General features: G+C 41.4%; 2 protein-coding genes across 7 annotated transcripts in view; one reads left to right on the top strand and one right to left on the bottom strand.

The window, feature by feature from the left end:
• Lactb2 (lactamase beta 2) overlaps positions 1-5489 on the bottom strand; it is a 33872-nt gene extending 28383 nt beyond the window's left edge. Inside the window, exon 1 of one of the 2 annotated variants that reach the window (XM_050142086.1) lies at positions 5302-5489. In XM_050142086.1, coding sequence (XP_049998043.1) covers positions 5302-5423 — 122 coding nt within the window. In that variant the 5' untranslated portion in view covers positions 5424-5489. The remainder of the gene's footprint in view (positions 1-5301) is intronic. The other variant, XM_050142085.1, reaches the window with a different exon arrangement.
• A 3656-nt stretch (positions 5490-9145) lies between these two features.
• The window catches only part of Xkr9 (XK related 9), a 30108-nt gene continuing 22506 nt past the window's right edge, over positions 9146-16747 (top strand). Inside the window, exons 1-3 of one of the 5 annotated variants that reach the window (XM_050142126.1) lie at positions 9146-9242; positions 10031-10155; positions 13379-14011. In XM_050142126.1, the coding sequence (XP_049998083.1) occupies positions 13740-14011 (272 nt within the window). In that variant the 5' untranslated portion in view covers positions 9146-9242; positions 10031-10155; positions 13379-13739. Of the gene's footprint in view, positions 9243-9792; positions 9885-10030; positions 10156-10292; positions 10321-11285; positions 11420-13378; positions 14012-14592; positions 14698-16747 lie in introns of those variants that run through there. The other 4 variants (XM_050142127.1, XM_050142129.1, XM_050142128.1 and 1 more) reach the window with 4 other exon arrangements.

Below are 16747 nucleotides of genomic sequence, written 5' to 3'. Positions count from 1 at the left end.
CCACAACCAATCAAAACACAGAGTTGTAGAGCCCAGTACTCATGGACGCATCTACAAGACACTCCCATACCTAAAGCTCAGGCAATACTGTGGAAGAGGGGGCAGAAAGATTGTAATTGCCAGAGGACCTGGGAGTTTGCTATGAGATTGTCTCCTAGTAACATCAGAAACTACATCCATACAGCCTCACGCACATAACTGCCCAAATGTGGGCTAAACAGGGATGACGCCAATAGACACAACAAAGTGGATGGAGAAAAGCCCACGAGGCCTCAACCCTATATAAGAACGATAGGCAAATGAGGAGAGCTGGGAGTGGGAGAGGTGGGCTTCCCCAGGGAGAGAACATCAGTTGGTTGTCCAATGCCAAGCAGCCTGAAAACACAAGAATATTACACAATAGGAACAGGTCATATTTAGGAATGTGTGTGTGTACGTATACATATGCTATAGCAATTGGTGAAAAAAAGAGGTCATGAATTTGAAGGAGAGTGAGGGAGGCCACAGAGAAAGGTTCGGGGATGAAGAGAGAAATGTAATAATAGTAATGATGATGATGATGACGATGATGACAGACAGCAGGAAGAGAAACGGTCTTTGATGGGAAAGAAGACGGTTAAACACAGACAGATTACACTTACCTGTGTCCCCACCAAAGAAAACGCCCAGCCTGTGCCTGCAGAGTGAGATGCAAACGTGGAAAGGCAAGAGAGGGCCCCAGTAACAGAAAAAAAAAAAAAGACGTCCAGAAATAACCGAATGTTAGCTTTACAAAGGAAACAACAGGCTCCCAACTTAAGAGCCCTGAATGAAGAACCCCCATCACTGGCTCTAGTGCAAACAAAAGAGGAATCTAGACTGGAAATCTACATGTGACCAGCAGACACTCCAAGGAACTTGTCATTACTGATGCCTCCACTCCTCCTTTGAGATGAAGGAGGGTACCCGTATATAGTTGGGCTTTTCTTTGGGCCACCAGCTCACAAAAAAATGACATGGGAACTTATCATTAATTATGAAAGCTTGGCCGATAGCTTAGGCTTGTTTCTAACTAGGATTTATAACTTAAATTAGCCCAAATTTTTAAATCTACATTCTTTCACATACTTGTTACCTCACACCTCCATTATGTGCACCCTAGTTATCCCGTGTCTGGCTGCTGACTCTGCCTTCTTCTCAGCATCTCCTCTGCCCAGAAATCCTACCTAGCGCTTGGCCATTTAGCTTTTCATTAATCAGAGTAACACATCTTCACAGAGTATAAAAAGATAATGGAATATTTTCTTTAAGTTTGCCAAATACAAAAGGACTGAACATTGTAATTGTGAATGCAATTCTTACCTGATAATTGTTCTTATTGTATATAGTTTTACTGTGTTAGAGTTAAAACCTTTCTTTTTTATTTAGACAAAGGGGAGAAATGTTGTGGGATATTTCTTTACACTATGTGAAGATGTGTCACTGTGGCTGGTTAAATAAAAAGCTAAACGACCAATAGCTAGGCAGGAGGAATAGCAGGGACTTCTGGACAGAGAGAGCTCTGGGAAGAAGAAAGTAGAGTCACCAACCAGACACAGAGGGAACAGACATGCAGGAAGAAGGTAAAAGTCGTAAGTCATGTGCAACATGTATATGAATAGAAATGGATTAATTTAAGTTATAAGAGCCAGCGAGAAACAAGCCTAAGCTATCGGCTGAGCTTTCATAGTTAATAATAAGTTTCCATGTCGTTATTTGTGAACTGGCGGCCCAAAGGGAAAAAAAAATCTATCTATAGATACCTTTCATTGTTCTTCTAGGGGAAGCAGAAAATTTGGTACTACTGCAGGTCCCGGGCTCAGAGATGCCATCACTAACCAGTCAAGCAAGGACAACCTCCATAAACTAAGGACGTTCACGACTGCCAAGCCAGCTCTGCAGAAAATAAAAAAAAAAAAAATCCTAAACAGAGGAGGAATCAGGAGTTTCAGTGCTGAAAGTACAGAAAATAATAGATTTCCTGAGTAGAATAGAACCCAGTAAAATTCAGAGGATCAACAAAACAAAAATCCCAAACCCCAAACCAAAAACATAACCAAATAACCCATAGGTTCTCTAGAAGAAATAGACACATTCTTGCCTACATCCGTAACAAAGAAATGTCAGCCTAGCAATGGACACATCTACTAAGTAAACTCTACTAAACCTTTAAAGTGCAGTTAACATCAGTGCTTCTCAAACTGAAAGGGAACCGCCAAACTCATCTCAGGAATGGAACCACCCATAATGGGCTGAATTAAAAGAATTAAAAAAAAAAACAAAAGTTAAGAGAAAAATGTAACAAATACTCTGGAAGTATTCACAATACTCCCACTGCTGTACAAGACTGCTGGAATCCAGAAATAAATCCCGGCTGTGTTACAATGGGATGGCATTGTAGAAAAGGAAGAAAGCATAATCCACAGCCTGGAGGGAGAAAGATGCCTCATCTGGGATGCCAGGAAGGTCAGCATTGCTGGACCAGAGCCTTCTAAGGTGAGTAAGATGGCTACATTGAGGGAATGGATGGACTGAGGGACAGAAGTAGAGGCAGAGAAGCCAGGCAGCAGGCTAATACAGATGTCTACGCAGAATGGAACTGGCTGATAATAATCACAGATTTCCAAGATGGCTTAGATGTGTGCCAGGAGGAGGGAAATGTTAGTGAGAGTGTTCAAGCATTTTGTTTGATCATATCCATGGATGGTTCTGTTTAGAATGACAGGGACCACCAATTCAAGGGCTTGGGCTTAACTTTAATAGGAAAGATGAGCTCATCTTGAAAAACTGATAATGCAGGAGATTTAAGAATACATCCAGGGGGCTGGAGAGATGGCTCAGTGGTTAAGAGCATTGCCTGCTCTTCCAAAGGTCCTGAGTTCAATTCCCAGCAACCACATGGTGGCTCACAACCATCTGTAATGGGGTCTGGTGCCCTCTTCTGGCCTGCAGGCATACACACAGACAGAATATTGTATACATAATAAATAAATAAATATTTAAAAAAAAGAATACATCCAACTATGAGTCTGATGAAGCTGGGCTTTTGTTTAAATGTGAGTGTTATTAATAAGCAGATGCTAGGCGACACCAAGGAAGCAGGTGAGATCACCTGAACAATAGTGAACCAATACGAGCATGTATAAGTTACTTCTGTCATTGCTGTGACACAATGCCCAGCAGAAATGAAGGAAGGAAGGATTTATCTGTTTCAGTTTGAGGACACAGGCCATCATGGAAGGGAAGATGTGAGGGCAAGAGCCATTCTAGCTCAGGCAGCAGGAGTGGCAGCTGGTCATATTTTGTGCATAGCCAGAGAGAGAAAGAAAGAGAGAAAGAGAGAGAGAGAGAGAGAGAGAGAGAGAGAGAGAGAGAGAGCGAGCAGAATACTTGGTGATCTACTTGTTTTTTCTTTCTTGAATTCAGTTTAGAACTTGAGTACATGGTATATTTTTGCTATTCAGGGGAGGGCTTGCTCTACCTTGGTTACACCACTCTTGAAGTCCTTCCCAAAAGTGTGCATTCTAGGTGACTCTGAATTCAGTAAAGTTGACCGTCATGATTAATCATCACGAGAGGCTAGGATAGGTGAGGGTGTTTGCTCCCAACTCTGACAACCTGAGTGGGATTCTCGGGATAACAGCTTGAGAGGAAAGAACCATTATCTTCCAATATCAATATTCCAACCATGGTGTGTGAGTCCACACATGTACAAACAAAGACAATACACAAATACGTGTAGTTTTAAAAATGGAGTTAGGGTTGCAGTTAGAGGAGTGTGAAGTTCTGATAAAAAAAAAAGCAAGAAAAGCAGCGAGAGGATGCAGCATCAGCAAATCCAGGAGGGACTGGTGAATGGGTCTCAAAGTTAGCGGAAATGGAAATATAAAAATGGTATTGAGTTCACTGATACAGAGGCCACCTATAACCTTAGAGCTTTTTGTGAAGTGGAACAGCGGACACAAATCTTGGAACACCTAACTTGGACCCAGTTAACTTCTCTATCTAGTTACCCTTCAGTTTACGATGAACAGCGTCATCTGCACGTTAATTATGTTAGCTTTACTTATTACTTAAATAACCCACAGAAATAAAATTATAATGTAAAAAGCTCGAGTGATCCCACTGGGCATCATTCTTCGTCACTGTTAAGCTGCTTAAGATGGGAGACTATGGATCCGCTCTCCATCAGTTAGCTTCGGTTTATGTCTCTCTTAGCAGAAGCATTTGTGTTACACTGAGTGTGACTGAGAGTTTAAGGGTACCGTATGTATTTTGCACACAGTTTAGTCTCTAAATGCAAACCAACTTCTTTCATCTGGTTTTCATATAAAATCAGCCACTATTTTAGCCCACGAAGAAAAGCGGGTTGTGTTGAATTTACTGGGATCAATCCACCGATTTCCCACAGGATGCTCTCCTAAGGAACTCTCTGGGGTGATTGGAACTATCTGCCATTTAGATCTTAGGTACTGACTTCAGGACGGGTTTTAAATAACACACCGAAGAGAATGTCCGGGAACTCACTGGGCTGAGGACAGCCCAGCTCGGACTCTCTGATGCTTCGTTTTCTAACCCTCACAAGAGTGCAGGAAGTCCAAACGACCTGTACTTGACTCTGGCCTTGTTTACTCTAGGCTTAACCTTTTGACTGCTTGAAATACTTCCATTTCTTTACAGTCAGTTGCTGGTCGACCTCTTTTACTCGAGAAGGGTAAATATAGCAGAGACTTCAGATGTAAACAAGCTCTGCTTGCCATACGCTATTAGAAATAAAAGTAAAGGGAGTTAGTTTCTCCTACTTATGGGCTGGGTTGCTCTTTCAGTTTTACAGACTTGGGTTGAATTTTGGAAGTAAAATTCTGCCCTTTACTGTAAGAAAATGGCTTCAGCACTGTCACAGATTTCAGGAAGGAAGGCTCTGGGTAAAATATAAACAGAGAAGCAAATACTGTAAACTTTTGGGGCACGGGGGTAAGGGCCTTGCTATATGACTCTACCAAGTCTGAAAATGGCTATGTAGACCGGGATGGCCTCGAACTTGTGGCCATCCTGCCTGTGAACCTTCCTGCCTGTGCATTTCAAACCCTGGTTTGCAGGCGTGCACCAACACACCGACTCTCGTAAACTAACTCCAGGAAATCCCAGTTCAACACGGGCACCCAGCGGGCAGCCAGAGAGCAAGCAAACCGTGAATCAGCAGCGTGAAGTCTGTGCTTTGCTCAGGCTCCGTCGTCCGCGGAGCTCGGGGAGCGCGCTGGCTGCGGGGAAGGGGGCGTTTACCTGCTGCCGGTCCCCACCAAGTACGTGTTGGTGCCTTGCAGGGTCATGGGACCCGGGTTACAGCCCAACACGCGCACCACCCGACTGGACAGCCGCTCGATGCGCTGCAGAGCGGTGGCCATCTTCAAGCCGGCCGGCGACTAGATTCCCAGTCCCTCCGTGCACGGCGAGCCCCAGGCCCCTTGGGTAGGGCGGCGGTCACGTGACACCGCGGGAGGCGGCCCCGAGCCGACTGGCGGGGGCGGGGCCTCCGTCTCGTGACGGGCCCGGCCTGACTGGCGGCGGCGAGTGATCGTTCCGGGTGGCTGTGGGCTGAGGTGGCCTGATGAGGCCTGGCGGGGCCTGAGCAGCTCTCGGAGCCTCTGTCGCGGAGCTGGTGTCTGGCATCTTCATGGCATTTAGTTCATTGGAAAGTTAACCTGTGAGGGAAATAAGGGTTGGCAGGTATGGGGCTAGTTACTGAGTCCTAACCCAGGAAGGAATGGCAGGCCAGGTCTTCGGCAGTGGCAGGGTGTGCAATTGAAGAATAACGTACCTTTCATAATAAATGGTGGAACCGATGTCCACCGAGCATTCCTACCTGAGTGCTTCTTGCCAAGAGCCGCCCCAATAATCTTTTTAATCTTCAAAGCACACATTCACACACACACACACACACACACACACACACACACACACACACACACACACACACACACACACACACGTTTGCGTGCATACCCGTAGAGGCCAGAAGACAACTTCAGGTGTCATTCTCTGGACGTCCATCTACTCCTCACCAGCCCGGAGTCGCCACCTAGGCTAGACTGGCCAGCTGTTCACAGGCCTCAGGAATTCCTGTCTCCCCACTACAGGTATTAATAAAAATATGACACCATGCCCCACATTTTTATGTAGGTTCTGTGGGATCAAGCTCAGGTCATCGTTCTTACCAGGCAAGCTCTTTACCAGCTGAGCTAATCTCTCCAGTCCCTGTCAACCCTCAACTCTTAAAATCCCATGTGAACCCTAACACTTTATCCGCCACAATTTATCCCCATTTTATAAATGTAAAACGGAGTTTGGGAGAACCCAGTTCTGTGTTTGGGTCTCTCTCTCTCCGTGTTTTGCATCAACGCGTGATCCCATTTGTGGAGATTGGAGGAGCCTGCCTATCTTCCTCTCTATCCTACCCACTTGCCCAGGGAAATAAGTTGCTTTTGTATCCAAGGTGAAAGTGACTTTTTTCTCTGTAGTGAAGTATCTTCCAATCGACAAGTATCAACTATTATTTCCCACTTTAAGAACTTGAGTTATAAGTTACCTACGAGAAAATGCCCGGATTCTATGCTCTCCAGCAATGTGTATAACCAAAGAGATAAAGAGCATGTCCACTACCTTAGCCTACTCTTTTTAGAAATAATTGAGAAATGAACACTTTTGATACTTCGGTCTGACTTTAGGATAGTCATTTTTAATCATTCGTTCTTTGCAGAAGAAATCCATTCGCAAATTGATAGCTCAATATTTCCAAGGAGTTGAATTTTTTTTTTTTTTTGCTATGTGGGATAAGTTTCTGTTCTGGGTCTCAAGAATGAGCTTAATTTGAAAAGTGTTATTGAAATTATCACATGCCATTTTGTGATGCACAATATATCCTGGGAAGAGGACTTGGGGTAAGCCAAGTCATTCGTATCAGCTGGTTTCATTCTAATAATATGCATTGATAGCCAGTATGGGTGAAAACTGCAACTCTGGGGCTCTCTGCGTAGCTTGCTGCTAGCTCTGCACTCTCAACTCTTTCTCTGTGGTTTAGCAGGCCGGGGCCATCATCCCCGCTGGGGTGGGCCTCCTGGTGATGCAGCTGCTCCTGAGTCCTCCCTGATTCTTGTAAATCACCCCTCACCTGTACTCCTGCTGGCAACCTCAGTAAACAAACAAGCACACAAAAAGTCCAACTCATTGATTGTTGTCTTGGACTATTGGGTTGTGCCTTTCCAGGAAATGTCAGTCACACTTTTTACCAAACAGTAACCTGACAGAACCAAAGATGAGGTGGGGAGGCATGATGGCATGGTCCTGGCAAGGGGGTAGCCAGGCATGCAACCGAAGCTGAGCAACCTGAGGGGAAGTGTCCGTGGAGGAGGTTCCTTTTCCACAGGGCATATGTGAATGTGCCTTTTTGCTATGCTAGTGAGAGACTAGCAGGTTAGAGTCTGTTAGGTAGACAGACAGGAAGAGGAGCCATGACTAAGGTAATAAAGAAAGGTGGTGAATTTCTAAGATGGCCAGCTTCTTCCTCACCTTCCTGATGTGAGACAAAAGCCCGATAGCCTCAAACAACTGATGAACTTGTTCAACAAGATCAAGGCCTGCTCAGGATACGTTACACACAGTTCTGGACCAATCTGACCAACCCTGAATTAGGAGAGGAAAGCTCTTGAGAAACTTTAAAACCCACAACCCTTGGGAAGAGACAGGATTTTTTTTTTTTTTTTTGCTGAGTGCCCCCCACCTGCTTTGCAGAGGGTCTTTTCTCTGCGTGTCTGCTGCAGGTGTGTCTCCTCACCCCCAATAAACACCTTCCTTCAACTGCTGATTCTGTTGGCAGTGCTTGACATTTCTCTGCCGCCGCCCGTTTTCCTGTTTTTTATTTAGTTCTTTCAATGGCAGAGAAAATGAACCCGATCAACACCCCTGGACTGCACCACGGGTGCTTATATATTTTTTGCTACGGGTCATAAGATATGGCTGAGCCATCAGGATCTGGAGCGGCCACAGGGGGAATCTTAACATGGTCATCTTTCCTTACCTTGTATGAGAGATAGAACATCTTTTTGCAACGTCAGTGGTTACATAGCCCCTTCAGCAAGTGCTGAGACATACAACCAAGGCTGAAAGCTCTATGCAGAAGAATCTGGCTGGAATCCCAGTGAGGCTGTCTTCCTCTGTGGGGTATGGGATGGCATGCCTGCTTGATGAGTGGCGATTCTTTCCTTGCCTGTGCAGAAGCCCCTTAATTTAATGTCATTAATTAATAATTGATTAATTGGATTAATTCCAGGTAATCCAATTTGTCAGTTCTTGGGTTTATTTCTTGTGTAGTCCAGTTCAGAATATCCTTTCCTCTGCCTACATCTGATTTCCTCTAGCAATTTAAAGGTTTAAAGTCTTATATTAAGGGTTTTGATCAACTTTGAATTGATTTTTATGTGGACTGAAAAATATGGATCTAGTTTCATCTGTTTGCTTGTGGAAATCCAGTTTTCTCGTTGCTATTTTTTGTTTATTTATTTATTTATTTATTTTTCGAGACAGGGTTTCTCCGGGTAATGCTGGCTGTCTTGGAACTTGCTCTGTGAACCAGACTGGCCTCGAACTCGACGACCTGCCTCCCACCGCCACCCAAGTGCTGAGCTTAAAGGTGTACATCACCCCCTTCCAGCTCAGCACCGTTTACTGAAGAGACTCTTTTCTCCAAGTTGTGTAGTAACTGTGAGTTTAATCCTAGGTTATCTGTTGTAGGCATTGGTCTGCATGTCTGCTTTTGTGCTCACAAAACACTGCTTACTGTTATGGCTCTGTGACATAATTTAAGATTGGATATTATGATACCTCCAACATTTCTCTTTTTTACTTTAATGATGTGTTGCTCTAGGGATCTTAGGACTTTTACCTAATTCTGTGGAGAAACCATTGGGCTTTGGATGGGAGTACATTGAATTTGTAGGGCATTTTTGGCAACATAGCCATTTTCACATTTAGCTCCACCTAACTGCTGCAGGAAGGTTTACAGCTAGTAATTACCCGCCTACCGGGGCGTGGCCTCTTACACTATATACCTGGACGCCCTTGCAGAGTTGCCCCCCTCCCACTCCTCTTACCCCAGCTTCCTTTTGCTCGCTCGTTCGGATTGTTTTGGATCCCATCTCCATCCACCATCAAGCAGAGAATCCTGATTTGTAAGTTTTCCCCCTAAATAAATAACTCTCTGTCTCTCAGTTCTGAGCTAGTGTGGGATTTCTTTTAAGCGTCTGATCTCCCCACCATCGCTATCCATGAGCGTGAGCAGTCTTTGCATCTTCTAGGGTTGGAGGAATTTTATTGTAGCAAATAGCTGGAAGCTTCCTCTGTCTCACCCGGGCCACTGGACTGTATCTCTCCCACCCTCTGGTCCCCACAACCACTTATAGAATAATCAATCGCTCAGAGGCTAATATTAATATAATTGATATTATATTACTTCGGCTTTGGCTATTACTGGCTAGCTCTCACTTAAAAATCAACCCATTTCTAATGAAATGGCGTTACCTCGGGTGTTCTAGCATATTGTTTTTTGGGCTACTCGATGGCATCTCACATGACCCTGCTCTCTCTCTCCCCCCGACTTTCTCTTTGCATTTCCCGCCTATCTAGTCTATCCTGCCATAGGCCAAAGCAGGTTCCTTGTTAGCCAATGGGAGGAGCACACACTCACAGCACACAGAAGGACCTCCCACAACAGTAGAGTTCATTCAGCTTTAGTTCCCTCATTAGGTTTGCTCTTAGGCATTTTAGTTATTTATTTTGAAGTTGTTGTGAATAGGATATTCCCCTATCAAATGGTATTTTATTAACGATTAAATGATAAATATGTTAAAGCTTAGAGTCTAAACATGAATCAGGAAACATATGACTTCTCAGTGAGGGATTCTTATCAACAGTTTGGAGTTTTACATGTGACTAACAGGTGACTTTGGTTTCATTTTAGTATGCGATCCAACCAAAAGGATTATACACGTGTTATCCTGGCGTTCAGTGCAGAAATAAAATCCCTAAGGTGAAGATTGTGAAGAAGGACCATTGAATTAAAGACGGCTTTCAGATTTGTCACCAGTAAGTCTAGTTTTACATGAATTAAGTTTGGCTGATTAAGTGAAACTTTCCTCTTTTTAAATATTTTTTTAAATAACTGCTTTATTGCCAAGTGATTGTGTACTAGGGCAAAGGTTATGTGTTTTGGCTGGCAGCCAGCTAGCCATACAGCTGAGCATTAAGTCCGTAAGTAGAAGGCACATTTTGTAGGTGGTGGTGTTTTTACTCGGGTGGCATTGGGACAGTGGTCAACTGTGGAGGGAAAGATGGGCTATCTGTAAGCTAGTTATAAAACTACAATTATCCAGAGAGTTGTGGGATGTCTTTATGATGGCCGCGTTGTTTATGAGCTTGCCGTGTAGATTTGCTTCCTGTGGGGAATCTTGTTCTGTCTGACTGAATCAATATTGTGGACATTGCTATGTTAATAAGTCTATTAAGAAATGTTCTGATAATAATACAGTTTTTGTTTCATAGAAATGACTTTGCCTTGTAAAATGTTAACGAAAGCCTGTTGGGGTTTACTTAATCATGTCAGGCAAAGCGTGTTCTCTTTAGCAATGGGCTGATCTAAATATACACAGACAGCTTAGGTGTCATCGTCTATAACCACGTAAGCTCCTTACATTAAAAATCCTATGTGACATTTCAGCTCAACTATGACATTTTGGTCAGCCTTTAATATTCTGAATTCATCTGATTATGGTTTTGCTGGGGGTCTGGAAAATGAAATTAAGATTTTTGTTCTTGTTTCATAAGTAGAGTACAATGCTAGGACAGAGTACAGTTCCCTCTAGGATTGTCCTGTAGACTTTTAAACTTAATGCAGATATGTGGGAAATACTATGAAACAGTAGACACTAGTATGGGTGTGTGTGTTTTGTAATTCTTTCCGTTCCGGGCTTTTAGAGTACTAAATGTTTTTATAGAGAGTTCAGGTACACACAGAACACCACAGACTCATCGGATTACAATTTGCTTAATCATACTTTCAGAGACTGAAGTCCAAGATGAAGGGGCCGGTAGGGCGGTTTCTGGAAGTGCCTGTCTCCTCGCTCTGACCTCTATCCTCACAGGACCTTTCCTCTACTGTCCTCTCCTCCCCAGCCCCTCTCCATTTCTCTCCACCCCCTTTTTGAGGCACTGAGGATCAAACCCTAGGCCACCCGCCAGGCCAGTTTTCTCTCCACTGAGCTGCATGGCCAGCCCTCCTGAGACTAGCCCTCCTCACCAGCCTCCAAAGCGGATACGCTGTTTTCTCCTTTAAGTTCTTCTCTCCTAACAGGTCATACTTGGGAACTGGGGATTCGATATGCAAATTTGGAGGGGAAAAGTTTAATCTGTAGCGTATGGTAAAGAATGGTGAAGAAAAACAGTCTTCTGAAATGGCATTCGTTCCTCAGATAAAATTACAGTTGACATTTAAAATTTTTCTTATCATATTTCCTCTGTGTTGCGAAGCTCTGAGATCACATCATGGAAAACAACCTTTTCAGTTCTTGTTAAAGAAAATTAAGTCAGAGTTGGGAAACACAGATGCTTACACAGTCAGGCACACACAAATAATAGCCATCATTTCTTGAGTCCTGTGTGCCAAGGGCTTACCTAGGGGTTATCTTTTCTAACCTGCCGGACAACTCAATAAGACAAAGTTTAAGTTTCTCCATTTGTGACTTATGAAATGTTTTATGAAGCTTTATAATCTAGGCAAACAAAAATCAATATCAGGTCAAACATTTACTAACAGTAAATAATAGGGAAAATTTATTTTACTATAATTTTTAGTAGACATATAATTTTACCCTTTATGAAAGATGAAAAAATTTGTAGTAGTGATGAGATGGGCGTGCTGGTCTCTTTTTACATATGGAGTTCAAGCTTGGCTGACTATCCGCACTGCAGTATAAAGAGCATCTTCAAGTTCTGGGGGTTGATAGATATTTTATAATGGTCAGTGCTGAGAACCCCACTTTGCAACACAGTACAAAATGGCAGAAATATGTTCAGTCACATTTTAGTACTTCTGCCCTGGACCCAAGCTAAAACTGCTTAGCTATTTTTGTTTGTTTTTAGTGAAACTCTAACACTAATTTTTAAAATCAAACACTAGAAAACAACAAAATCCAAAGAGACACGAATTTGATAGTTACATGCTAGGGAGTGAAGGTAGAAAAATGTTCCAAAATCTTTGTTTTCTATAATTAAGCCATTGCTACTATAAGAGCAGCAAACCTCATATATATTATTAAAATGTTGCAGTTCATAGAAAACAGTATTCTCAAATCTGAGTGGACAGAAACCTGGAATATATATATTTTGGTGAACTACTGGCAATTAGGAAAAACAAAACAAAAATGCTTGGGTCAGATAAGTCTTGCTGTCAGACTGCATTCAGAAGAGTTATACAGTAGGGATCATAATACTAACTATGTTGGTTGAGTTATCTCTCTAGCCCTGCTAATGTAGTCTTGATGATCGTGTCCACAATGGCTATGGATGTTGACCATTTTAAATATGTTTATTAACTACTTTTATTCATCCTTTTGAATATCATTAAATTTATTTGCCCATTAGTTAGATAATTTGTTGTTTTAATGTTTAATTTTTCTGTTTTTTTTTTTTTTTTAAATAGAGTCTAGGTACTAACCCCTAATACGTGACAAAGATTTTTTTCTGTTCCTCCAGCTGAGTCTTCAGTCCAGGGTGCTTCCTTCTCTGTGAAGATGCGCTTCAGTCTTACTCTGTCCTATTGCCAATTCTTGCTCTTATTTCCCGAGGCTTTGGAGTCCTTTTCGGAAAGTCCTTGTCTGTGCCTGTGCTTTGATTTTTCTTCCTACATTCTATTAATTTCAAATCTTACTGCTGTGGCCTTGTGGGCTTATTTCTGGGTCCTCTAGTCTGAACTATTCATATACAGGTGTGTTTTATGCAAGGAGTGTGCTGCCTTTGCTACCATGGCTCTGTAGTGTGATTTGGAATTGGGTGACATTTAGGTAGTTTGCATTTTTTTTGCCAATATAAATGGTCTTATAATAAATATTTTTGTGAGAAGACCTAGTTTTAAATGATAAGTACTTCAGCTTCAGATGATATGACAACTAGTAACTATACTTCTGAGACTTGACTTTCCAACTATAAAATGTCTATTTCATGCAAATATGCTCTACTTAGAAACGTAAGATCATAATATCATGGGCCAGGCTTTATCATTAAGAGTTAGAAACATGTTTTTGTTTTGTTTCAGACACCGTTATCTGTCATGAAGATCACGATAGAAGAGAAGATACCACGAAGCCTTCTTGTCCCACTGGATATGAATTAGATTTTTTTTAAAAGAAAGTTAAAATTATTTACTTTCATTTTAGTGTTCCAATTTCATAATACTTATTTGGTTTTGGTATTAGGGACTGAATATGGGACTTCATGAGTGTTAGATAAACACTATGTCCCTGAACTCTATCTCCATATTCTTTTCTCTAAGTAGACTCAGAGAGTAGAAATTAATTCAGTGCTAAGCTGCAGGATAAACTAATATTCATTCTGGTATTTAGCCCTATTTTTGTATTTGAAAAAGAGTAGCTAACCAAGAGCCTTAGTCATTCATAATGAAATATACCAAATGCAACTTTGCCGTGTCAGTTTTTGGCATCATAATCTATGTAGTTGATTTGGTTGCAGACATTCTCCTGTCTGTCAGGTATTTCCACGACGGACAATATGTTTTTGGTGTTTTAACACTAAGCTTTGTGCTTTGTGGAACACTCGTAGTCCAGTGTTTTAGCTATTCGTGGTTGAAGGATGACTTAAAGAAAACAAGACAAGAAAATGAGCATTCTTTTCTTCTACTCCATTGCTTGCAAGGAGGAGTTTTTACAAGGTGAGTGTGTCTGTTTCATTCCCAGCAGTTATCTTATCCAAGCAGAAGGTCCGTTTTTGAAATTTGCATAGTCAAATGTGCAAGGTTCTCTATTTGCAAGTAGGTCTTGCTTTCAACTATCAGTTTTTACAAACATCTTAGTTGACCTCTTAGACCTTTTCTGGATTCATTAGCAGATCCTCCTCTTTCTGCTGCTGACCCCCCCCCCCCCATTTATCAGTGGTGTGAATGAGAGGCTCAAAAGTGGCTGTGGTAGGATGAAGCATCCTTTAGGTATATGCCTAAGAGTGGTGTAGATGGATCTTTAGGTTGATCTATGACCAACTTCCTGAGGAACTGACACACTGTTCTCCATTGTGGTTGTACAAGTTAGCTCTCCCACCAGCAATGGATGAGAGTTTCCCTTTCTCCACACCCTTGCCAACATGTGGTATATTATTTGTATTTTAATAAATAAAACTTGCCTGAAATCAGTGCAAAGCAGCCAAGCTTGTCAACCATACAGGCCTGGCAATGGTTTCACACACCTTCAATTCCAGAAGCCACACTAGTTAGCCATAGAGGCCAGGCAGTGGTGGTGCATGCCTTTAATCCCAGCACTGGAGAGGAATATAAAATGGGAGGAGACAGGTATCATACTCAGTCTCAGGATTCATGGAGGCAGGATTGCCCATTTTCGGTCTGAGGTAGGTAAGAGCTAGTGGCTGGCTGCTTTGCTTTTCTGGCCTTCAGGTTGAACCTTGATATCTGTCTCTGGGTTTTTATTATTTGTGCTATCATTTGTTTTATTGATATTGGCCATTCTTACTGGTAAAAAATGAAATCTCAAAATACTTTTAATTTGCATTCACTTGATAGATAAAGAACAGTGAACATGTCTTTAAGTGTTTCTTAGCCATTCATGTTTTGTCTTTTGAGACTCTCTGTTTAGTTCTGTACTTCATTTTTAAATTGCTTTCTTCACGGTTTGTTTTTTAGTTCTTTATATACTTTGGATATTAACCCTCTAAAGTCCCTTTCTCTTTCTGTAGCATCTCCTTTACTCAAACGATGTGTTCAATATTTGCCATACAGAGATTTTTAGCTTCACGAGCTCCCATTTATTAGTTGTTGATCAGAAAGACCTTCCCTGTGCAAATGAGTTCAAGCCTATTTCCCAATTTCTTTTCTATCAGATTCAGTGGATCTGGTCTTACGTTTAGGTCTTTGATCCATTTGCAGTTAAGTTTTGTGCAGGGCGATGAATAGGGATTTATTTGCATTCTCCGTGCAGCTGCCTTCAGTGTGACCAGCACCATTTGTTGAAGATGCCATTTTTCCTTCAGAGTGCCTTTTTGGTTTCTTTGTCAAAAATTAGGTATCTATAGGTACATGAACTTATATTTGGGTCTTCAGTTTGAGTCCATCAATCAGCATGTCTGGTTTTATCCCAAGACCATGCTGTTGTATTACTTATAGCTCTGCACTGTCATACCTCCAGACATTATTTTATTATTCAAGGTTGTCTTAGTTATCTTTTTTTGTGTGTTTCTATATAAAGATGAAAATTGTTTACTTTCTGGGAAGAATTGTACTGTAATTTTGATGGAGATTGTGTTGAATCTGTAGAATGATTTTGGTAGAATGGTCATTTTCACAATATTAATCTTACCAATTTATGAACATGGGAGGTCTTTCTGTATTGTGATATATTCAATTTCTTTCTTCAATGTCTTAAACTTTTTATTATACAAGTCTTTCACTTGTTTCATTAACATTATCCCAAGATGTATATATTTTTGAGGCTATGAACTATACTGCTTCTCTGCTTTCTTTCTCAATTTGTCATTTGTATAAAGGAAGGTTATCGAGTTTTCTATGTTAACTCTATAGCCTGCTACTTTGCTGAAAGTTTATCAGTTGTAGAAATTTCCTGGTGGAACTTTTAAGATTCTGAAATATATGAAATCATATAATCTGATCAAGATACTTTGACTTCTTCCTTTCCAATTTGTATCCCTTTGATCTCCCCACTTGTCTTATTGCTCTAGCTAAGACTTCAGTTACTATATTGCATAGGTAAGGAGAGAGTGGACACCTTGTCTTGTTCCTGCTTTTAGTGGAAATGTTCTGTGTTTCTCTCTGTTTAGATTGATGCTGCCTGCGGGATTGCTGTAAATTGTCTTTATTATGCTCCTTGTATATCCTTGGCATCTCTAGTTTCTTCAGGACTTTTATCATGGAGGGATGTTGGATTTTTGTCAAGGCATTTTCTGCATCTAACGAGAATGATATATTTTTACCTTTCAGTCTGTTTATGTAGTGGATTGTGCTTATTGATTTAGGTATGCTAAACTATCCCTGCATCCCTGGGATGAAACCCATGGTGTATAATCTTTTTGATGTGTTCTTGGATTCAGTTTGGAAACTTTTAAAATTGAGAATCTTTGCTTCTATGGCACAAGGGATATTGGTCTATAATTGTTTTGGTTGGGTCTTTGAGTGACTTTGGTATCAGGGTAATAGTGGCCTAATAGAATTATGAAATAGCCCTTCAGCTTCTTTATTTGTAGGATAAATCAAAGAATATTTGAGTTAATTATTCTTTGAAGGGCTGATAGAATTCTGCATTGAATCAGTCTGGCTTTGGACCTTTTGGGGTTTTGAGAATTTTAATTACTGCTTCTGTTTCACTAGAGGTTATGTGTCTGTTTAAATTGCTTATTTGATCTTGATTTAACCTTGTTGGGATATATA

Source organism: Alexandromys fortis, unplaced genomic scaffold (assembly GCF_014885135.2).
Source record: "Alexandromys fortis isolate MF-2015 unplaced genomic scaffold, M_Fortis_MF-2015_v1.1 scaffold_41, whole genome shotgun sequence".
In the NCBI taxonomy this organism is placed as follows: domain Eukaryota; kingdom Metazoa; phylum Chordata; class Mammalia; order Rodentia; family Cricetidae; genus Alexandromys; species Alexandromys fortis.
Note: the sequence above shows the minus strand (reverse complement) of the source record. Positions and strands in the feature narration are given on the sequence as shown.